Raw genomic sequence first — 25,256 nt, 5'->3', positions numbered from 1 at the left:
TTATTTATTCATGAGAGACACAGAGAGAGAGGCAGAGACATAGAAATATGGAGAAGCAGACTCCTCACAGGGAGCCTGATGTGGGACTCGATACCCCCACCCAGGATCATGCCCTGAGCCTAAGGCAGACGCTCAATCACTGAGCTACCCAGGTGTCCCAGCACCGTCTAAAAGTTCCCCCAGATAATTCTGATGTTCGGCCAGAGAATCATTACTCCAAACTAATGGTTCTCAAACTTGAGTGTGCATCAGAATCCTGAGAGAGCGTGTTAAAACACAGACTTCCAGAGTTTCTGATCCCATAGGTCTGGGGTGGGGCCTGAGAATTTGCACCTCTTAGTTCTCAGGTGATGCTGATTTTGCTGGTGTGTGATCCACACTTTAACTCACTGTTCTATACTAAAATCTTAAGGTGTTTTTCCTGAAACACTGTGAAAAGTAGTAGCATGATACAAAGCAGTGTGATACAGTGGAAAGAGCACTAGTCTACAGCTCAAGAGACTTGAATTCTAGTCCTTAATTTGTTATCATTCAGCTATAGGACCAAAAGTCTATATGTCCAAAAGGCTATATATATGTCTTTCAAGTTTTTAAATTACCATCTCGTTCTGTTATTTGATGAACAAGTCTGTGAAATTAACACGGTCTTTCTAAAACATTAGTGGAAGATTTTTCTCTAGAATACAAGTTATGATTATGAAGAGATGACTATTTTAATCAACAAACCAGAGCTAATACATCCAAGCTAATATCTCCATTCCATGTCATCGCCATACACCTAAACCAATGATGCTGTCATTGCCCAAAATATTTCTAGAACTCTTTAATATACATCAAAGCCCTAGTTTTTAGGCCATGAGAAAAAAAGTCTTATTACTTTTAAAATCATACCTCATTGACCAAGTGTAGCAATTTTCAGGATTCTCACACACATAAACCACCAGATAGCCTCCCAAATGACCCTTGATTATTTCCAAAAACTAAAATTGCCTTCAAAGGACAGAATCTTAGCCATTAAGGGGAAGAAAATTCATTTGAGAACTTGATAAAAGATATGGAACCCTCCTCAGAAAAATACATTGGCATATAAAAAGAAATTGCCAACAATTTTAATCATGACATCAATTTATAAACTCTTAAGGGGCGCCTGGGTGACTCAGTCAGTTAAACATCTGCCTTCAGCTTGGGTCATGATCACAGCATCCTGGAATCAAGCTCCGCATTGGACTCCCTGCTCAGTGAGGGGTCACTTCTCCCTCTCCCTCCCCCTGCTTGTGCGCTCGCTCTCTCTCGAATAAATAAATAAAATCTTTAAAAACGAAAAAAGAAAAGAAACTCCTGATCTGGGTAAAGATATAAATCTTTATCAGAAAACCCCAATGTTGGGATCCCTGGGTGGCGCAGCGGTTTGGCGCTTGCCTTTGGCCCAGGGCGCGATCCTGGAGACCCGGGATCGAATCCCACGTCGGGCTCCTGGTGCATGGAGCCTGCTTCTCCCTCTGCCTATGTCTCTGCCTCTCTCTCTCTCACTGTGTGACTATCATAAATAAAAAAAAAAAAGAAAACCCCAATGTTCAGAAAAGACTTGGAAGAAAAAAAAAAAGAAAAGACTTGGAAGGAAGCATTTGGAGGCAACTGCTACGAAGGAAACAACTGCACAACAGGAAAAGCACTGGACTTTCCCAGTGTGAATAAGGCACCTCAAGATTTGGATTCTGATTTGGCCATGTCACAAACCAGTTTGGGGTTAAGAAGTCACTTTCCATTTAGTGTATATTTCCTCATTTGCAAAAATAAAGGCAAGAGAAAAAGGGACTGAGCTACATCAAAGCTTCTCTGTGTTCACTGGACCAGCAGCATTACCAAGGAAATCATAAAAATTCTCAGGGCCCAGTCAAGACCTACTGAGTCAGAAACTCTGGGAGTGGCGTCTGGCCATCTGTGTTTCAACAAGTCCTCCAGGGGATTCTGATGCACACTCAAGTTTAAGAATCACCAAGCTAAATAATCCCCCAAATCCCTTCAAGCTCTGATATTCTACAATTTGGAAAATCTAAACTACAGTAAGTTAAAATGCAAAACCAAAACCAATAGCCTGTCACAGCTTTAAAAAGAGTTCCTGAAAAAATTTCTAAGGATTATAAGAATCTCTATTTTTCCTTATGTCCCCCAGAGCATCCTTGCAAAACTCTTTATAAATAGTGGGTATTCAGATCTTTACCATGTGTGTCAATTTTGGCTAACAAAGAGCATTCTTGAACTCATAGGTAGGTGAGACAGAAAAATAACTGTTCATCTATTTTATTAAGATTTTATTTATTTAATGAGAGACACAGAGAGAGGCAGAGACACAGGCAGAGGGAGAAGCAGGCTCCTTGTGAGGAGAGGTACGTGGAACTCAATCCTAGGATGCTAGGGTCATGACCTGAGCCAAAGGCAGATGCTCAACCACTGATCCACCTAGATACCCCCGTTCAATTCATCTTTCACAGTTATTTCCCTCCTTCCTTCCTGCTACCCAAATTATTTCATGGCTTCATTAAGAAACAAAACAGTAAGGAAAACAGCTGGGTTTTGTTTTTATCTAAAAGCAATAGATATCTCACTTTTAATAAAAAATGTGCTCAAGATATACTATCAGGACTTACCCAAGCAATAATAAAAATAATTCTTCTACCTCAGTGCTAACAAAATGCAGAATGATTTTGAAAGAAAAAAGACTGGGCAGCCCTGGTGGCACAGCGGTTTAGCACCGCCTGCAGCCCAGGGCGTGATCCTGGAGAACCTGGATGGAGTCCTGCATCGGGCTCTCTGCATGGAGCCTGCTTCTCCCTCTGCCAGTGTCTCTGCCTCTCATTCTCTCTCTGTGTCTCTATGAATAAATAAATAAAATCTTTAAAAAAAAAGAAAGAGGGATCCCTGGGTGGTGCAGTGGTTTGGCGCCTGTCTTTGGCCCGGGGCGCGATCCTGGAGATCCAGGATCGAATCCCACGTCAGGCTCCCGGTGCATGGAGCCTGCTTCTCCCTCTGCCTGTGTCTCTGCCTCTCTCTCTCTCTCTGTGACTGTCATAAAAAAAATAAAAAAAAGAAAAAAAAGAAAGAAAGAAAGAAAAAAGACTAATGGTTATGGTTTTGATTTCAAGCAAGTAAACCAGTTATTTGACATTAAGGAATTTTTTTATTTGTGGAGGTATATGCTCATATTTATATATAAAAGAAGAGTGTCCTTTTAAAATCTGACACTGAAACAATTAAAAATGAAATTACCATCCAGGGTATCATTAGGAGTTCAGCTAAGGTGTCTGGAGGTGGAAGCTAAAAGAAACAAGAATGGCCATGAGGGAAGAGTGGAAGTAGATGTGGGGATTCATTTTACGGTCTTACTTGATGATTTTTTTTATTTTTTTTTATTTATTTATGAGAGAGAGAAAGAGAGAGAGAGAGAGAGAGAGAGAGAGAGAGGCAGAGGGAGAAGCAGGCTCCATGCACCGGGAGCCCGATATGGGATTCGATCCTGGGTCTCCAGGATCGCGCCCTGGGCCAAAGGCAGGCGCCAAACCGCTGCGCCACCCAGGGATCCCTTACTTGATGATTTTTATAAGACAAACGTGAAAATACATAAATTCAGTTATCTGCTGTTTTTAAAAGAAAAACAAGCATATGAGATCCTGGCAACCAGATGAACAAACTGAAGTGTTAAAAATGTTATTTAACCATTACAAAGGGAAATAACATTGTACCTAAATCTAGTATCTATCAACCTATTACTAAGAAACACAGATAATGTAATATAAAAACACCACTTAACCAGGAGATTCAAACTAATTGGGAAAGGGCAGAGGATTGTCAGTCTCAAGTAACAGTGACTCTATTAAGGCTCCCACATCACAAGAGTAAAGAAACACACTAAGCAGTTTTGAAAAATGGAGTCTTTAAGAAATCTTATTCATAGTCCAATGAAATACTCAATATTTGAGAAGTTTCTCCATTAAACCACCAAAGTCCCAACTTTGGTAGTGGCTTTATTAAAGTAGAAAAGTGAAACACAGCTTGTTCTCCCTCTCACACCAATCACCTACAATAGTTAACTGTGGGCAGCAATTTGGAATCACTGGTTACTGTTCACTGGTAAGATGAGGATAGTGACCACTACATAAAACATCAAATCTCTAGATTGTTCAGTGGAATTTCCTGTGATGGTGGTGTTCCTCTTGTTATATGTGGCTACTGGGTACTCGAAGTATTGCTAATGGGACCAAGGAACTAAATTTCAAATTTTATTTAATTCATTTAAATAGCCACATGTGGCTAGTGGCTACCACAGTGGACAGTGCAGTTCTAAAGTACCTAAGAGAAGAACTACACACACACACACACACACACACACACACACACACACATACACACACACTTCACTTAATAGCTAACTCACATTTATTAAAAATTGAAGATTACAGAAAAGCATAAGATTTGCTTTATTAAACAAGCTCAATTAATTTACCTTCCACTAATAAATGAAAGTATTTAATATCACAAAAGGAACTTTGAAATAAGGTTGATTTCAACCTCTGAAATTAAAAGAAAAGCAGCTAAGACGTTTTCAGGAGAGCAACCACAGACCTCCCTCTAGTGGCAAGAGATAGAGTTGCTGCTGAAAGTTGAATTGCTTCTGAAACTACAGAAAACTGCTCACATTTTTCTAGAATTACAACCTAAAAAGACTCTAGATTAATATATAAGGAAAATAGATCTCATTTTTGTAAACAAAAGACAGACCTAATTTTCACATACAATGAATGCTACTCTCCCTAGAAATCTGATCTCTCCAGAAAAATGATTTGCCAAGGACATTTGGGAAATTCTGGCTTTCACAAAACAAAAGTTTATGGATCCTTAACCAAACTGTGAGCAAAAGAGAGGAGACCTAATTCTTTTCTGTTGATAAATGTTCTGGGATGGAACATGTAGAGGAGTGGATTCTGAAGTATAAAGTGGTAAGCAGCAGTGGGGTTTGAAAAAGCCCATGGTACATCAAAAGAAACAATTAAAATATTACAAGAGTTTTTAATACCCAAAACAACACTGTTCAGTCTGATATTCAGCTTCAAAAGACAATTCTGCCACATTTCCCATTTTAAGTACAACCATACGTACACATTTAGATTTAACTACAGAACTACTACTTTCAAGTACAAGAAGGAACTCAAAATAGAAACGACTTGTGTTACAGCTATTGTATTTCCTTACACTTTTCAGGAAAAACAGCCTTTATATACACTGTAGTAAGTACAGAATGTACAGAAGACAGTTATATATACAAAAGTGCATTAATATAGTAATACATTTAGCAGAAATACAGGAAAAAAATCCTGGTTAACAATCTGATACGTTACAGTATTTAAGACTACTTGAAGATTCTCCAAACCAGCCAACTTCCTACTTGCTTTGGTTATGATATTGATGCTACAAAACTAACCTTTGAAACTAAAAAAAATGAAATTTTTAACCATCTGTCAAATGTTTTACATATACTTGTAATTATCTTTAATAGCTTTTGACAACAGTCCTATTAAACTCCCAACACAAAGATTCAGAATGGATAATACCTATACCTAAATTAGAGTTCTCAAAGAGGAAATAAAATTGATCCACTATACGAACAGAAATAGTCTGCTCCATTCCTAAAAGCCTCAGCTAGATAACCTAACCCCAAAGTCCAAACTTAAATCTAATTGGTCAGCTACTATTGAAGAGCAAGCAGCTCCAGAAAACAAGCCATGGCTTCAGGCTACTGTTCCTTAGAACAAGTCAGAATAGGTAAGTGTTAACTTGTCATTTATACATATTAATTCTACAACTACCTTTATATAGTCAAAATGCATATGTATAATTGGAGCAATTCTCTTTTCTACCCCTACCCCTCACCACAAAAAAACCCACAGATTTCCACAGATTCCACTGACCACAAAGATGTAACAAACTTGACAATAAAGAAAAAAATACTATATATTAAAATCAAAGAAGACTAAACCAGGTTTTCAGAGTTCAGTATGAATGCCAAATTAAAAATTAACTTACCACCATGTGATCTAGGTTAAAACATTAATAAACTTAATTTAAAATAAAATTGTGAGGGGGGCTGAAAATAAATAATTTTAATATTAGAAAAAATATGAAAATAAAATTTTAGTGAGTCAACTCTGATATGCAGCAATAGCATGCAACTTCTGTACTCTATTAATAGCCGGTTAATTAGAGGACTCTTTGGAGTTCCTTCTGAGCCTTAGGAATAAGTCAATTATTTTCCACAGAAATGAGATTTAAGCTAGAATTCGAAGGAGCTATGTTCCAGATACTATACTGACAGAGATGCCTAGGTCTAAATATCTTTCAGAAGTTTCTCACCCACTTAGCATAATTCCATTGTAAAGATAGAATTTATCTTACTTTGTCAGACTTAAAATGAATCTAAAGTTACCATGATACATGTGTATACAAATACTTATTTTCTAACTAATAGTCCTTTTAAGGATTAGATTTACCTCTAAGTTTAGAAATGTTGAATGGCAGTGTGCTCACCATCAATACCATATTTGAATAGGACTGGGAATTCTCCTATCAACTGTCTCAAACTATAAACTGACTTTCAGTAATCCCCTCCCGATTCTAAGCAAACATTTCTTGAAGACAGAAGAGCTAATAGGTAATTTGTTAAAGGGGAGGGGAGCATTCCAGCTATTACACAAATGAATGCAAAGAATCCCTAAAGTTATAACAAGGGAATCAAGCTGCTATATTATCTCTGTTCTTGAAGTGCTTTTGTCTTGAATATTATCTCTCCAGACACTAAGAATTATCTGGTTTTAAAAAAAGCATTCTGGCTTATGACCTTTTTCAGGGGAAAAAAATGAGAGAGTACATTAAGCTATACTTTAGATAACTTTCAATGTTCTTCAGTGATCAAGGTGGGCCACAAATAAAGTCATGTTAATGAAATTTAATATCTGAAAGATTAGTGTTTTGTTAATACGCTCTATTGTCACTGACTGGTTCAATTTAACGGTTTTGCTTACTGATATCCAACAGCAAGGACATTTTAGAAAACAAATTACAATGTTTAGATTTTTTTTGAGTTTGAAAAAGCCTGATATTGAGAAAAAGTATAGAATTCACCTTTAAGGCACATGAGGCTATTAAAAAGTAAGCCATGAACGAAAATCTCTGCTAGAGAATCTGGAAACAGGACTTCTCTATTTGTCATGTACTAATAACATTTTTGGCTTTAAATATGAAGATATTTGAAAACTTCACTAATTTTAAAGCTCATCAGAATCTGGATACCTTTATACAGTAGTTTCTAGGAATTTTTCCTTTAAGAGGGAATTAACACTTATAAGAGTTAAATAAAATGAGATGTCCACCCAATCCATAGAGTCATTAAATTACAAGTCAGTTTCTGGGATTAATTCAGCAGTATCTATCTAGTTAATCCAAAGGGCTAAGGAAATGGACAAAACTGCCCCAGCCTAACAAAAGATACAAGTCTCATGAGGGACGCCTGGGTCGCTCACCGGTTAAGCATCTGCCTTCAGCTCAGGGTGTTATCCAGGAGTCCTCGGATAAAGTTTCACATCAGGCTCCCTGCATGGAGCCTGATTCTCCCTCTGCCTGTGTCTCTGCCTTTCTCTCTCTGTGTCTCTCATGAATAAATAAAATCTTTAAAAACAAAAAAGATAAGTCTCATGAGAAAAAGTGTCATTTTATTCTAAGTTCTTGTTCGGGCAGAATGAACTACCCTTTATATACCACCTAACAGTATACTACTTTAATTCAGTTGTAAAATTGTAGAAAAAGACATGCCATCTTATTTAATTCAAGGTTCATACCTATGGTAGGGACTGACAGACTTCTACAAGAGCTCTTTTTTCCAGTTTTATTGATATATAATTAAACATACATATAAGATCTCTAATAAAATGTTCTACAAAGAATCTGAGGGAAATTATTATGCCCTAAGTTAACAAGGGTTGTGTTTAAAGGGGAAGAAACTTATTTGCTCCAGTGTCAGTTCTCTACAGATGCTCTACACTGGAGCAAATGAGTCTCACATTTTTATTAATAGGTTAGATTTATTTTTAAAAAGAAAAAATAGTGAGTTGGATTGGTCTTAAACTCAGATATACCAGACTAAATAAATTATTACTTATTCCAAGAAAGAATTCAAACTTGAATTATCTACATGAGATATTAAAAAAGAAAAAAACACAGTATAGCCCATTAACAAAAACAAAACTTTTTGTCTTTTACTGCTGGGTTTTTTTTCTAATGTCAGGAGAGATGGAGAAAGACTTGATAATCTCCCTCTCCCACATCATAAGCAAACCCAAGTTGTTTTAATTTTTTCTTTTAATTAAAAGAATTATTTTCAATCTCCTCTAAACCAACTTTATGGGCAATCTCTAATTTATAGTAAAGACAGTGCATACAGATTTACATAAAATTTCATGGCATACTTTACTATAAAAACTCAAATCCTTATAAACTTTTAAAATTGGCTTTGCGGTACTTTGGTAAACTTGTTTCATAGCGACTTAAGTTAAATCTAAGGTAATAAGACTATGTGACTGTTGGGAGAGTAGAAAAATTGATCTTATTATATCATGACCATGTTAGGATTTTCTTTTACTGGTCAATTGTTTCCAAGTATTTAACAGATAAATGCTGCTCTATGGTCTCCAAAAGTGGCCTGTTTTCCTGGAAGAGTAGGTAAAGAGAACAGATAAATCATTCTCCAGATTTTGCTTTTGCTAAGAGCAGGCAGAAAATTCAGCTGTATTTGCTCTTCTCTCCTTCTTACTTGGAAGGGAAAACACAATGAGGTTGACCCTTTCCACTTTCCTCAAAGTATTTTCGGGTCCTACCTCAAGCTTTCTTTGGGCCCTCTAAGCTGGTTAGGAGCATCTAAGAAAGGGTAAAAGGAAAGTCAGAGGGAGTACTCCAACTGATAACCATATATACATACTTTCATCTTAGTAAAATTTTAAAGTATAAATTTAGTAGTCTTCAAAATCTCATAACCATACCACAGATCTCAGCAAAGCTGCAAAATACATCACTTTTCATCCTCAGTTTCAATTCTTTAACCTTCAAGGAAGTAAAGTAAAATCAGGTTTTCAAAACACGATTGCAAGCAAAGGTTTTTATCAACTGAGAATTAACGATTTAAGTCAATCTCTTTCTTAATGAGTTATTTGATATGATAGTTTAAAAAAGTAAAAATCCTATCATCCTCTGACTCTAGAGTTTAAAAAAATATTGATCACAACTCCTCCTACAGAATTATGATTACCTCCCAAAAGTTATCCACAATAAAAAGAAAATCATGAAAATCAGAAAGCAGCTTGATTGTCAGTAGTACCAGTTTCCATCTTCTTTAACCCATATGAGTGTTTAAAGACATGTGGTAGAAGAAAAGGAATCACACTACTTCTAGTGTTCATGATAACTCTATGAAAACATTTAAAGAAACTCCATGATTTCACATCTACAATTAGACTTCTATTAAGAGCCAACAAGCTCAGGATTTTTTTTCCTATTATCTCACTGTTCTGTGTATTTCTGGTGCTTTAAAGAGAAGTTTCGGAGAACTGTAAGGGTTTTCTTTAGTTAACTTTGAACATTTACCGGTTTACATGCCAGAAGCTGTTATACCAAATATTTAAAAATCAGAGCTGTGCTGGAAAAAATGACCTACAAAAGAACTTAAGATACAGTTCCTGCCTTTGAGACAGATTCACACCCTAAAATTTCAGGAAGCAGCAGAAAAGCAGAATTGGATGTTTTGCTTAATTGCTTCCTCCATTTGAGTATTAATCAATATAGCATCAAGTCTAAAGTTCAGCTACTAGTAACATTTCCTCAGTAGTAATCACTTACAAAAGGATTCTGAATTTACAGAAAGTGAAAAACAAATCTAACAGGAAAGACATTAGTGCCTATTTTTACACATTTGAGTTAACAAATGAAAACAGAACTAAAGCTAATGAAGGCACTATTGTAAACAGCAATCCACACCCCACCCCCCACAACCTCAAAAAAAGATGTCTACTAAGAATTAAGAATTATGCTATGGCCTTTAGAAAAAGCAAACTGAGGAACTGTAACATTAAGAAGGAAGCTGAATTATGATCGCTACAGATATACCTATACTGACATAATAAACTACTTGTCAGCAGTAGCTTGAAATCTTCCGAACTGTAAACGTACTAGCTCTTGAAAAAGCCCACTTAACCACCCTAATGTCTAAACAGTCAAAACATTTACTAAATTAGTGGTTCTTAAAACTAGAGCTGCGTGCAGCAAAATAATCTGGTGGTTGTTAAAACACAATGCTGGGCCCCTCCCCCGGGGTTTCTGATTCACTGCATCTGGAATGGGGCCTGGTAGTATGCATTTCTAACAACTTCTCAGGTGATGCTGAAGCTGCTGGTCTGGGGACCACCTGCTGAGAACCACTGGACTTAAATATTAATGGTACATCAGCACAGCCCTAACCAAAAGTTTGGTCAAAATGCATGTAAACAAATAAAAGGATAGAACACTTTAACGCCTAAAAAGAATGCCAATAAATTCATCCTTATTACATCAAAACATCTACATCTGCTTCATGGTCTTCCTCAGTCACTTTCAAGGACAGCACTTCTTCATTAAGGAAGAGCCCACTGAGCCTCTCCTTTCGAGCCTGCCTCTGCTCTTTCAGCTGCCTCTTGCGCAAAGCCTTCTGCTGTAACTTCCGCTGCTTGGATCGCTTCTGTCAAAATAAAAATTTCTAAATCAGTAAGGTTCAGTTCTGACATACCCATCTCAGAATTTTTTAGGGATCAAATTCTGTATTTTCAGAATATTTGGAGATGTTCAAATTCCTCTGCAGTATGATCCTGGTTCCAGTAAGTGAGCCACTGGAATGAACTGAGGGAAATGATGCCTCAAGATTCTATTTTTATGGTATTTGACCAGTGAATCTTAGGAAGGACTGAAATTTGATCATTTTGATTAGTTATAGATAATCAATCATTCCAAAGCCTTTTTTAACCAAATTAAGGTACATGGGTGTCACTGCAGAGTGAACACATAATAAACAATACTGAATGCCAACATAGAGAACATTGCCAAAATCTCTAATGCTTATGCTTTTAAGGTATCTTTCATTCAAAAGCTCTAGCAACTTACAATGGCAGGAAAGAATAACGTCTTCTCCATATTAGGCAAACACCATCTTAAAAGCCCATTAGAAACCCAGTGGGTGCTCTTCCTTGTCACTGGTGAACTGATGCAAGAAAAAAAGAATGAAGAATATCTAGAGGAATACCCTGGCAACCAACAAAGATGGCTATGTTTCTACTTTGGTACAAGCCAGGGAAGGAATCACTGTGTATCTTCTAGTCACTACTGGGTTCCCAAAGACTTATGAGATACCCTTTTTATCTTTAAGTTGGCTCCAAACTGTCACCACTGCAAGGAACTGAACTTACCTAAAGCATCACAAAAACATTCTAAATACACTACACCTCCCTATTTTTTTACGTGCCCAATATTATCACAAAGAATTCTTCAACTGTAAATAGACAGAAATTAGAGAAGGTGTTCTTATATTTTTAAAAGATCTAATAAACATTCAAGATTAAAACATTAAGAAAACATTTAACACATACACACGACATGCAGAACATTGCTAGGAGCTAATAGACAGCAACATCAGCAACATAGTGAGACCTGCTCAGTAGTGAGTTAGTCAATATTGCAATCTTGAGACTCACTATTTCCATCAATTTATTTACTTAAAACAGACACAAAAATCAGATAAAATTGAATGTGATATGGGTGTGGGTCAAAACAGTATTTCAAAGCACTCAGCCTGAAGGGCTTTACTCAAGCAGAGTATCCTGCTTGTTCAACTAAAGCCAAAACCCACAGGCATCTAGAAAGCAAGATAATTTTAACTCTTCAAGAAATTTATATGAAGAAGTACTAATGTTAATATTGAAAGGTAAAGTTTTGTATTGATTAGACATTTTACTTTTGAATCCCGAATCCGTTCTGCTGCACTTGCAGACAAGTTGCTGTCACTGTGTGCTCGACTCATGTTGGCACTGGAGTTTGAAGCAGAGTTTCCAACACTGGACCCACTGCTGCTTGCAGAACTGACCATGCTGGCACTGCTGCTGCTGGCGCTGGCACTGGCACCGCTCACTCCACTGGTGCTTGCACAACTAAAGTTGCTTCTCTTCCAGGCCTCTCTTGCAGGCCTTTGGCGAGGGCTATGCTCCTTGATATAGTTTCTGACCTTGGAACACACAAACACTGGTTAGTGTTGTTCCCTGACATTCTACCTGAAAATACTGGAGAAAAGAATATTGTACATAATGTAAAACATTATCAAAAGTGCTACAGATATGCTCATCAGCAGGGAAATACAAATCAAAACTATAATGAGATACCCCTCACACCCATCAGAACGGCTAAAATCAACAACACAAGAAACACCAAGTATTGACAAGGATGGGGAGGAAGAGGAACCCTCCTGCACTGTTGGTAGGAATGGAAACTGGTGCAGCCACTCCAGATAACAGTAAGAAGGCTTCTCAAAAAGTGAAAAATAGTACTATCCCACGATCCAGAAATTGCACTACTAGGTATTTACCTGAAGAATACAAAACTAATTCAAAGGGACACACGCTTCCCCTAGGTTTGTACCAGCATTATCAACAACAGTAAATTATGGAAAGAGCCCAAATGTCAATCAACTTATGAATGCATAAAGAAGATGGTGTGTGTGTGTGTGTGTGTGTGTATATATATATACACACATAGTGGAATATTACTCAGACATAAAAAAGAATGAAATCTTGCCATCTGCAGCAATGTGGATGGAGCTAGACAGTATTAATCCTGGGTAAAATAAGTTAGTCAGAGAATGACAAATATCATATGATTTCACTCATATGTGGAATTTAAAAAGCCAAACAAATGAGCATAGGGGGAAAAGAGTGAAGAGAAACCAAGAAACAGACTCTTAAATACGGAGAACACACTGATGGTTACCAGAGGGAAGGAGGGTGAGGGGATGAGTTGAATAGGTGATGGGGATTAAACAATGCACTTGTGATGAGTACTGGCTATTATACCTAAGTGCTGAATCACTAAATTGTACATCTGAAACTAATATTACACTGTATGTTAACTAATTGGAATTTAAATAAAAACTTTAAAAAAAAAAGATTGGATCTTGAGATAAAACAAGACATTGGTTGAAAATCGAGTATAACCTGAATACAGCCTATAGATTATTTAATAGTACTGTATCTATGTTCTTGCTTTTGAGGAGTATACCCCCAAAAAAAGAACTTGGATTGTAACAGATGTTTAACAAATCGAGTAAAAGACAGTAATTATAAAGAAATAAAAATAACATTTATTGTTTTATAATATGATTGTATCTGTATTATAATACAGATTTATGATCTTGGATTATAACCTACATTGATTTCTTTGGCTCTTTCTTGAGTTGTAGACACTGTGAAGACAAGGATCATTTTTTAAACTCTTTTGTATCCTAATATTTAATACATAACAGACACTTAACATTGTTAAATAAATCAAATAAAAAACTGCTACAGATGTACATAAGTAGACTATAAGGATGAAAGAAATCTCTAAATGTACAAACAAGTACTAGAAAAATTGACATTGTTCAAAATTCTAGGATATATATTATGGAGCTATATTTTTAAAACATATAAAATAATCAGCAAATGGAAGGCTACTAGCCTCCAGAATTTAGGATTCTAAGAAAATAACACTCAGGGTGCTGGGTGGCATAATCGGTTAGGTGTTCAGCTCTTGATTTCAGCTCAGGTCCTGATCTCAGGGTCATGAAATCAAGCCCTGCGCTGGGCTCTGCACTGAGCATGGAATTTGCTGAAGTTTCTCTCTTTCCCTCTGCCCCTCCCACTGCTCGCTTGCTCTAAAAAATAAATCCTAAAAAAAAAAGAAAATAACACTCAGAGAAACTAACAACAGAACAAATCAGATTAGGCATTTTTTAAAGGTCTCAATATGATTTAAGTAAGCTCCTGATTATATCTAAGATTAGGGTGTTTCCTAAATCTTAGCTAGGGGCCCATGGTACCTGTCTTCAAATGCAGGGCATCAATTTCAATACTAATAGAAAATGAGCTGGAATGTAAAAATTATAGTATGTCTGTTGAGAGAAATACTGAATAAAAACATTTTTACAAGCGATGATAAATGCAAAAAAAAAAAGCTTTTAAAAAACGAAAATAGAACATAAGTATTCATTCACCTATGTACCAAAGAAAAATGGAGATAAAGAAATGTGTATTTCAAAATAGCTGAATGAAAATTACATTTTACCCTACACAGGCTCAATTACTCCATAAGATTACTCAAATCTCCCAATTCAGATGTTCACTCGAGTATAGATAGCTCTCAATAATCAGTGTTTTGATTCTGTCAATCACTCTTTTTAAAGGTGAGTTAAAATAAATAGCATAACCATCCCTTAAGTGGTAAAATTAAGTTTCAAAGCCTACACAACTAAACAGCAGGTCCTAGATCCACATGATCCCAGAAAGGTATTGCCAGGTGAGATGTACCTAAAACCTTACAACCATGTGCTCTCAAATATTGCCATCATTTTTTCTAATATTACATCTCACAGCAGTGATTTAGACCTTAATTATTTGTGTATTTTAACATACGATTATCCAAGTCTACATTTTATAAAATAATGGTTTTGTTAATAGCTATACAATCTGTATTTTCTTTACATACCTGCTTCAGTTTTTCATCTGTGAGACAGTTAAGTTCAATAATAAACTCACTGTCCGTAGGGGAAATTTGAGCCGAAGGATCAATTATTTTTATAATATCAAGTTGCTCCCGAAGACCCATCTCCGTACTGACTTTACGACTCAGATACTCAATATATTCCACCTATGTGATGAAAAATTATAATAAACAAGATCAATGCCAAAACTTCTGATATTTTAATGTCATTTATAATGTGTTTCAAACATCAAAAGCACTTATGATATTTGTTCCCTGCAAAAACAGTTAAAGCCCTCACTCAGATTTTACTAGGCAATCCACATTTACCTAGTAGCTTTAAATAGGTAATACACTGAGCTTCATGTAATCTCTACATATATGCTTTCAATTAAGAATGTCAAGATCCAGGCAGCCCGGGTGGCTCAGCAGATTAGTGCCGCCTTCAGCCCAGGGCGTGATCCTGAGGACCTGGGATCAGGTTCCACGTCGGGCTCCCTGCATGGAGCCTGCTTCTCCCTCTGCCTGTGTCTCTGCCTGTGTGTGTGTGTCCCTCATGAATAAACAAATAAAAAAATAAAATCTTTAAAAAAAATGTCAAGATCCCTACCTGCTCATCATTTGTCATTGCACTCCAAGGAAGTTCATCTAAATTCCGGTGCTTATTTTTCTTTTTAGGAAGCAGGCAAGGTGAACTCGGAATACTGGGTATGACATCAGAAAGTACATCACTCCCACTAGCAATGTCACTGCCTGGTAACTTTATAAAAATAAGAAGGGGGTAGGAAAAGCAAAATTTTTCAAAAATACACTTTAAATAGCACAACATATTACATATTGATTAAAAATTACATTTTAATGACAAATACAGAATAACGAGACATTAATTCTGATTCACTCCTATTTTAGACAAAGCAGCAACATCAACATATTCTTTCTATACAGTCACTTGTTGAATGAGATATTTCCCAAAATCTTAAATTCATAATCAAGACTTGTTAATAAAATGCGAACTTAAGAGTCAATCATCATTAGGGTTTTTATTTCACAATGTGAATGTAGGCTAGGGGTTATACAGCATGATGAATAAGGAACATTGGATTCCATCTCAGGAGATGGGAAGGATCTGCCATGACTTGGCATTTTGCTCAACACTATGCTGGAAATACTGCCAATATAAAGACAAATAAGCCATGGTCCTTGTGCTCAAGTCAGTATTAACAACCTCAAGGCAATTAAAATAATTTAAAATATGCTGTTAATATAGAGCAAAAACACTTTAAAGATCAGAGTTTTATGACAGAAAAATTAGAAAAAATACTGAGACAATGGATAGACAAAGGAGAAAAGTGAGAAAGACTAATACACAGAAAATCAGTTTAAAGTGAGATGAACACCAAAAATAAGTGTTATAATTTTTATATTGTCTATTATAAGCCAGTTAGAACGGATTTAATTTTTTAGCAATTATCTTGAGTCCAAAGGGATACAAAGAATAGTACATATCTAATATATATAATTTGAGAACTTTGGACATATGCATATGCCCATGAAACTATCACCACAATCAGGGTAATAAACATATTTGTCACCTCCACAAGCCAGAATGGATTTAATTTTAAATAAATGTGTTTAGAGACACCTGGCTGGCTCAGTTGGAGGAGCATGCAACACTTGATCTGAGGGTCATAAGTTTGAGCCCCATGTTGTGTGTAGAGATATACTTAAATAAATAAACTTTTTAAAATAAACAAGTAAATTTAAGTCATTCATCCAAAAAATAATTTCTTCTACAAGTAGTACATAATTTTAAAAGATAAATGCTTTCATTTTTACAAGGTACAAAATACCACCTTTTTGTTGTTGTCCTTTGCAATTGCATCTCAACTCTGGATGATTTACTAGGCTTTTGAAGTTACCAAAAGATAAAAGCTACTTTAGCCATGAAGATTATTACACTCACACACCTGGCCTCCTACCATACCTGTATCATTCTAATAGGTACAGGGGATTCAAAGGATTTTAAGTCATGGTCCTTATACAAAAACTCCTACTGGGGAAGATAATATTATAACACAAACATTCAATTATACAAAATAGCAAATGACAAATGCTAGATTTGAAATGACAGATCATCAACAAAAATATCTAGCAGTGAGTTAAAGCTGCAGGATTAAAACTTAGAAGAGCTATAAGGTGACAGGCAATGGGGAGTCAACTGCATAGAAGAGACTAACGAAGACACAGAAATAGGGTTGATCACTATGCAAGGTGACCATGATGCTTAGAATGAAATTCTCTTAAGTTAGCTACTAATGTTAAAAACCACATTTTCATTTTAATAGTCACTGATAAGTCCAAGTACATAAATGACTACCAACAATTTGTATGACTTCCATTAAAATCTCATTAACATTGCTGGAATTGTTCATTCACCCTTAGCCCTGATGTTATCTAGTCAGTGTCATGAGAGAATGATTGCTGAATAGATGAAGGTCATCTTTCAGGCTTTAATGTCAAAAATGAAAATGTTTTGCTACTTTCCCTTTGAAAGATTTCAAATCACAACACTACTTACATTAAAGATCTCCCTGGGGTTCCTAAAACAAAATGAAACAGTCCATATCAGATGAAAGGCCTCCTCTACTTCAAGCTCCTTTGATGTATTAGGTAAAGGAACTATCAAAATATGTAGACTCTCAAAATTTAAGAAAAATGTTTATCTAAATCTTTAGTGAACATCTGCTAGGTAACAGACTATATGTTAAGCATTTAATTTGTGCCTTTGGTTCTGTTTATGCGTTTGCTGGGGTTGGGGGATGGCAAATAAAGCAACAGTGGTTCTTTGGCCATTTTCTTCAGGGAGAAGTAAAAGGATGCCAGAGTTAAATCCCAGTTCTACTGCTCACTAGCCAGGTGATCTTATGGAAGTTAGTTTTCTTCTTTGAGCCCCAGAGTTATGGTTAATGCCACCTATCTCAAAGGATTGTTGAGAAATTTAAATGAGGTGATAGGCCTGGCACAAGGCAACACTCAATAAGCATGTGTTTTCCATCTCTTTCCATAATTTTGTATCCTTTAAATGGTAGCAAAAGCCATCAGAGAATGCCACATGCTGCTAAAGTGGGTGAAGTTTCAAAAGGTAGTCTCAGAATTACAGAATGGGGAAAAGGAGAAGGCATTCAAATAAGGAGAATAACTTGGTAAAACCACAGATTTAAAGAAAATAGGATGAGGATAAGGAGACCAATATAATTAAAACAGAAAGTCAATGCTAGGGATTTGAAAGCTCAATGGATGAACAAGCTGTTATATGATATGCAGATGTAGGCCAGTAACATTTTCTAAGTAGAAGTAACTTGATGGAACTAGTCTTGAGGGAAGATGAGTTAAAAAGCAGTATGGGGACAAAACAGAGTGAAGAAAGACTGGAATCAGACAGGAAGTTCTTATTTGATCTAGATTTGGACTATGATAAACAACAATGCAAAGAAAAACGGGAATAAATAGGGAAAATTTCAAATGAAAAACAATGTACAAGGCTGGTTTTTTAAGATTTTATTTTTAAGTTATCTCTACACCCAACATGGTGCCCAAACTCAAAACCCTCAGATCAAGAGTCACATGCTCTTCTGACTGAGCCAGCCAAGTGTCCCTAACAAGGCTATTTGATAACTGAATGGATAATAGTCAGGTGACTCCGTTGAAACCAGAAGAAAACTGGCCACATTTTACAGTCATACAACCCTCCAAGGTTAGTGCACTTAAAGAGCTCGATTTTTTTAAAAAAATAGCAAGAGACCTAAGGCAATGTTACAGATCTTCTAGTCCAACACACTCATTTTATAAATAAGGAAAAACCATGTCTAAGGAGACATCCTGATGTCATATAGCTAGTGTCAGTATCCAAAGCAGGATACAAGTCCAGTGTTCACAACTATGCTGGGCTGTCTTGCCTTGCAGGTAGTTTGGAATGAGAGAAGAATGCAATTGGCATATGAAGAGTTTGTAGCCATAATGAAAGAAATGCAAATATCCTTCAAAATAACAATAGTCATTTTTCACTACACTGTAAGACATGTCACAAAATGGAGTCTATTTTTTTTTCCCATGGAAACACTGTAATTGGAAGTTACATTACTGATCAAGGATTCAGCATCAGATAATAGGTACATTAAATAATAAGGTTATCGAAGTGGAAATGTCAAGTAGTCAATTGGAGATACGGGATTATAATTGTAGATATACATTAGAATCAACTGTATGGGCTCCTGTATATTTTATTAGATCAGCAATTTTCCATTTTATATCTCAAACTGAAAATGCTTAATAATTCTTATCCCATATTTTTCATGGACAATAATATTTAGTATATATTATAATCAGTTATTGTGAAAGTAGGGACAATTAAATCAAATCTCTGCCGTATTTTCTGCAGTATGCAGCAAAATTTTATACGCTCATTTCTGGAACAGCTGATGTGTAATTTCAAATTGCACCTTTAGGTTTCAAGTGTGACAGCTGAATTAACTCTTTAAATTTTCTATGGTTCCCTGCTCAACAGTAATTTCTCAAGCTCTAAGACTAGTCAAATATATCTTTAATAATAAAAGGACTGCAAGCAAAGAAAACTATCAGAAAAGGAAAATGCTTTGGTGCTACTTCACTATAAGGTTAAAACCCTGCATTATCAAGTAGTTAGTATTTCTCTTCCCAGAGAATCTATAAATCCTTTATATTTACTTTAGTAGTAACTGAAACATGTTAAAAGATTTAAATGGATGTAGTTTTTAATCACAACAGAGGTAATCAGAATTTTTTAGTTAACAATTTTAATCTATATATTAATCCTAACAGCTAATTTGTAATTATCTTCTTGGATAATTCACTGCTCATCATTACACAAGGCCCCATAGAGACAAGAGAGCATGTTAAATCTTTCAGAATATTTAAATAATAGATCAAATAATAAATAATAATATTATTTAAATAATATTTAAATATACATGGTGACAGAGTAACTACACTCCAATTTCAGAAGTTGGGAAACACATTACTAAGGCAGGCCTTATTTTTGTTCAAATGTTATAGTCAGTCCTATACATTAATAGTGAGTAGTTGGGAATAGTTTTCCACTCTAACTTCTTATGAAATGAGTGAAGAATTCAGAAACTAAAATTTAAAAAACGCCTGCCACTTTGCAACATTATGGCTATGAACTCTAAGTTAAATAATCAGAAAAAATAATTCTCAGAATTATCAGAACTCCATCCAATTATACTTTATTAAGTATCCTTACAGGAGTCTGATTTTAAATACAAAGTATGCACTTTAAAAATGAGGCACAGAATAAAAGGGTACCCACACAAAGATTTTCACTGCCATGTTACCAATAATAGAAAAAAATTTTTGAACAGATGTAAAAAGGGAATGGTCTCACAAGTTCTGGCACATCTAGTACCAGGAATATTATATAGTCATTAAGAGTCATTATGAATACCATGAAAAAGTTTATATGTTAAATGAGAAGTGTATTACAGTTCGTTATCCAGAAGAAAAGGGAATACTTCCTAACCCATTCTATGAGGCTAAAGCAATACAAGATACCACAAGAAAACTACAAACTAATATCCCTTATGAAGGCAGATGCAAAAATCCTCAAAAAAATACTAACAAATGGGGATCCCTGGGTGGCGCAGCGGTTTGGCGCCTGCCTTTGGCCCGGGGCGCGATCCTGGAGACCCAGGATCAAATCCCACATCGGGCTCCCGGTGCATGGAGCCTGCTTCTCCCTCTGCCTATGTCTCTGCATCTCTCTCTCTCTCCATCATAAATAAATAAAATTTTTTTTTTAATTTTTATTTATTTATGATAGTCACACAGAGAGAGAGGGAGAGAGAGGCAGAGACACAGGCAGAGGGAGAAGCAGGCTCCATGCACCGGGAGCCCGACGTGGGATTCGATCCCGGGTCTCCAGGATCGCGCCCTGGGCCAAAGGCAGGCGCCAAACCGCTGCGCCACCCAGGGATCCCAATAAATAAAAATTTAAAAAAATACTAACAAATGAAATCCAGCAGCATATTAAAAGGCATATATACCATGACCAATTAGGATTTATTCAGGGATGCAAGGGTGAGTCAACATACAAAAATCAATGGAATACATCATACTAATAGAATGAAGGAAAGAAACTATATGATCAACTCAGTAAGTTCAGAAAAAGCATTTTGCAAAACCTAAATAGTTTTTTAGATAAAAACACCAAACAAACTAGAATAGAAGGGAAATTCCTCAATATGATAAAGGCATTTATGGAAAACCTACAGCTACCACTATGCTCAATAGTGAAAGATCGAATGCTTCTCTCTTAAGATCAGAAAAGACAAGGATGCCTGTTTTTGCAACTTCTATTCAACACTGCCCTGGCGATCTAGCCAGGGCAATTAAGCAAGGAAAAAAGAGCTACCCAGACTAGAAAGGAAGAAGAAAACCTATCTCTATTCACAAGTGACAAGATCTTATACAAAGGAACTCTATAAAATCTACACAGAGAAAAATAATCATTTAAGTTAACAAATGAGTTCAGCAAAGTGGTAGGATATAAAATCAATATACAAAAATCAGTTTTATTTCTATACACTAGCAATGAACAATGCAAAAATGAAATTAAGAAAACAATTCCACTTACAACAGCATCAAAGGAATAGAATATGTAGGAATAAATTGAACCAAGGAAGTACAAGGCTTGGACACTAAAAATAACAACAGATTCAATGCAATCCCCATCAAAATGCCATTTGCCCTTTTTGCAGAAATGGACAACTCTATCCTAAAATTTATGTGGAATTGCAGAAGGGATCCCCAACAGCCAAAACAATCTTAATAAAGAACAACAAATTGGGAGACCTAACACTTCCTGATTTCAAACTTTACCACAAAGCTAGAGCAATTAAAACAGTGTGGTACCAGCATAAGGATAGACATACATATTTTTTTTGACATACATATTAATGGAATAGAATCAACAGCCCAGAACTAAACCTATACATCTATGACCAATTCATTTCCACAAGGGTACCAAGACCATTCAATAAGAAAAGAATATAGCCTTATCACCAAATGGTGTTGGGACAACTGAATGTCTACATGCAAAAGAATGAATTTGGACCCCTATCTTACACCACATACAAAAAAGTAACTCAAAATGGATCAAAGATCTAAATATAAAAACTAAAACTTTAAGAAACAGGTGAAAATCTGCATGACCTTGGATTAAGCAATGTTTTTTAAAATATGACATCATAAGCACAGAATTCAAAGAAAAAATAAATTGAACTTTATTAAAATTAAAACCTTTTGTGTGTCAAAGGAGTTATCAAGTAAAAACACAACCCACAGGAAGGGAAAGATCTTTTGCAAATCATGTATAAGGGTCTAGTAGCCATAACATATAAAGAACTCTTACAATTCAACAATAAAAGACAAAACAATTTAAAAATGGACAAAGGATTTGAATAGACATTTTTCCAAAAAAAGAATACCAATGGCCAATAAGCACATGAAAAGATGCTTGACATCATTTGTCATTAGGGAAATGCAAATCAAAACCAAAATGAAATATTGTTGTACACACAGTAGGATGGTTATAATCAAAAAGACAATAGCAAGTTTTGGCAAGGATATGGAGAAATTGGAAGTTTCATATATTGTTGGTGGAAATATAAAGTGGTGCAACCATTTTGGAAAACATTTTGGCAGTTCTTCAAAAAGTTAAACATAAAGTTATCATATGACCCAGCAATTCCACTCCGAAGTGTATATCCAAGAGAATTACAAATACATAGTATGTCAACTATACTCAGTAATAAAAAAGATACATCCATATAAAAACTTATATCTGAATGTTAACAGCAGTATTATTCCTAATAGCCCCAAAGGGGAAAACACTCATCAGCAGATGAATAAACAAACAAAATGTGATTTGGCCCTATCTATTCAGCAATGAAAAGGAATTGGTATGGACTGAATGTGTGCCCCCTCCTTTCACCACCACCACCAAGTCCCTATCTTGAAGCCCTAATCCCCAATTCAATATTTGGAGGTAGGGCTTTGGATGATAATTATGTTTACATGAGGATAGAGGATACATGATGGGATGTGACTATAATTACAAGAGGATGAGGAGATCACAGCTCTCTCTCCCCTCTCCATGTGAAGATAAAGCAAAAGGCAGCCATATACAAGTCAGAAACAGGACCCACACCAGAACCCAACCATTATGGCATTCTGACCTTGGACTTTTCAGCCTCTAGAACTGTGTGAAAGAAATGTCTGTTGTTTAAGCCATCCAGTTTATGGTATTTGTTATAGCAGTCTGAGCTAAGACAGAAATGAAGTACTGTGACACACTATAACATGGATGAACCCTGAAAACATGCCAAGTGAAAGAAGCCAGACACAAAGGCCACATATTATATGAAATGTCCATCCAGGAAGGCACATCCATAGAGAAAGTAAATTAGTAGATGCCAGGTGATGGGGGCAGGGGGGAATTGGGAGTATCTGCTAACAGGTATGGAATTCTTTTTAGAGAAATGCCCCTGAATTAGATAGTGGTGATGGCTGTACACCACTGTGAATATATTAAAAATCACTGAATTATATACTTAAAATTATTAAAATGGTGAAATTTATCTCAATATTTTAAAGGATAAAAATTTTTTTTATGATTTTTATCTAAATCATATTTACAACTGTATATAAAACAGAAGGGATCCCTGGGTGGTGCAGCGGTTTAGTGCCTGCCTTTGGCCCGGGGCACGATCCTGGAGACCCAGGATCGAATCCCACGTCGGGCTCCCTGCATGGAGCCTGCTTCTCCCTCTGCCTGTGTCTCTGCCTCTCTCTCTCTCTCTCTCTCTCTCTCTCTCTGTGACTATCATAAATAAATAAATAAAATCTTTAAAAAAAAAACTGTATATAAAACAGAAACATCTGAAATATAAAATATAGAGTTTTGGATTATTTTTTCTCTTTAAAAACTCTTAATTTTCAGGGTAGCATTTTTATAACAAGAAACTTAAACCAATCTAAATATCCATTATTAGGAAACAGATTAAATAAATTATGATTCAGCCTTCAAAAAGAATGAGATGTTAATTGAAAAAAAAGCAAAGGGCCAAACAGTGGCTCAAGTATGATCCCATTTGTGTTTTTCACATTGTGCAAACATACTTGTATCTGCACAAGCTCTCAACAGTGGTAACCACAGCAGAGTGGGACCTAGAGAATTACTTTTAATTTCATGCCAGTCTGTTTTCACACTTCAATAAGAAAATGTTTGAAATAAAATAATATTTGATTCCTCTCTTGGAATACAACTTCAAAAATTTGGATGGCTTTCAAAGATAGCAGGCATTCAAGTATCTGCTGAATATAACATCTCCTATATGCAAGGAAAGATTCTTCAAATGTTACTGTCTTTTACAATCAGAAAATGGATCTTGCGATAACATGATTTACATTTTCTGATAGACTGCACTCATTATAAGGCAGAATTTCCAAAAAATTTTCCACAAAGCCATTTTACATGCTATATATGCCACAAAAAAATCACTATAGGGCAAAAAACATCCCTACATATGAAGAGAATGCAAAATGGGAAATTATATTTCTGATGAGAACCAAAAATTATGTTTTTATAATAGTGGTTTGTGATATTAGATATATAGAACATGACCCGGATGCAAGGATATTGTGCCTATAAAGACACAAAGGCTATTTCCTATAATTAGGAAGAATATACTTGCTTGGATTTATGCATAAAAAAATACTGATGATATATAATAACGAGAACATTATACAAGTATTAAATTATATGAAAATCCACAGAAGGATACCTGTAACATCAGAGGCCTAAATGGTACATTAGTAAAAACAAAGGATACATGTTCCATCTAATTCTTTATATTGTCAGAGATAAAAATATCAAAATTTCTTCTATTTATGGAGTAATGATGGTAATACAAGAAAAAAAAAACCTACCTGCCATTCAAACTCACTATCTGACCAATCCCAGTATGTGCTAATAGAAGAAGAGACATCACTGCAGACACTCCCCTCAGGGAATAAATCAAAAGAAGTGAAGTCTTGATCATCTAACAGGGAATAGCAATCATCTTGATCTCCAACAGAAACTGAAGAAAATAGCTCCTCACTGCATTCTGAGCTGGCAACACTTGTTCCACAAGAAGTTAAGTTCCACCTTAAAAACACAACACAAAAGAAATCATAACAGGAACTCCAGAATCCCCACAATCTTAAGATATTAATAGAAGATACATTCAAGATATTTATGAAGAATATAAGTATATTTTTAGGTATGACAATGATACTGTGATTATTTTCAA

At 35.6% G+C, this 25,256-nt stretch overlaps 1 protein-coding gene across 1 annotated transcript in view; it reads right to left on the bottom strand.

Moving 5' to 3' along the window:
- Nucleotides 1–5,044: 5,044 nt before the first annotated feature.
- The window catches only part of FAM199X (family with sequence similarity 199, X-linked), a 30,308-nt gene continuing 10,096 nt past the window's right edge, over nucleotides 5,045–25,256 (bottom strand). The window contains exons 2-6 of the mRNA XM_055338812.1: nucleotides 24,892–25,111; nucleotides 15,458–15,607; nucleotides 14,854–15,015; nucleotides 12,077–12,343; nucleotides 5,045–10,810 (exon numbers count right to left, since the gene is read on the bottom strand). Coding sequence (XP_055194787.1) covers nucleotides 10,640–10,810; nucleotides 12,077–12,343; nucleotides 14,854–15,015; nucleotides 15,458–15,607; nucleotides 24,892–25,111 — 970 coding nt within the window. The 3' untranslated portion in view covers nucleotides 5,045–10,639. The remainder of the gene's footprint in view (nucleotides 10,811–12,076; nucleotides 12,344–14,853; nucleotides 15,016–15,457; nucleotides 15,608–24,891; nucleotides 25,112–25,256) is intronic.

Source organism: Nyctereutes procyonoides, unplaced genomic scaffold (genome assembly GCF_905146905.1).
Source record: "Nyctereutes procyonoides isolate TBG_1078 unplaced genomic scaffold, NYPRO_anot_genome, whole genome shotgun sequence".
NCBI lineage: Eukaryota > Metazoa > Chordata > Mammalia > Carnivora > Canidae > Nyctereutes > Nyctereutes procyonoides.
This window is presented reverse-complemented; position numbering and strand designations above follow the sequence as displayed.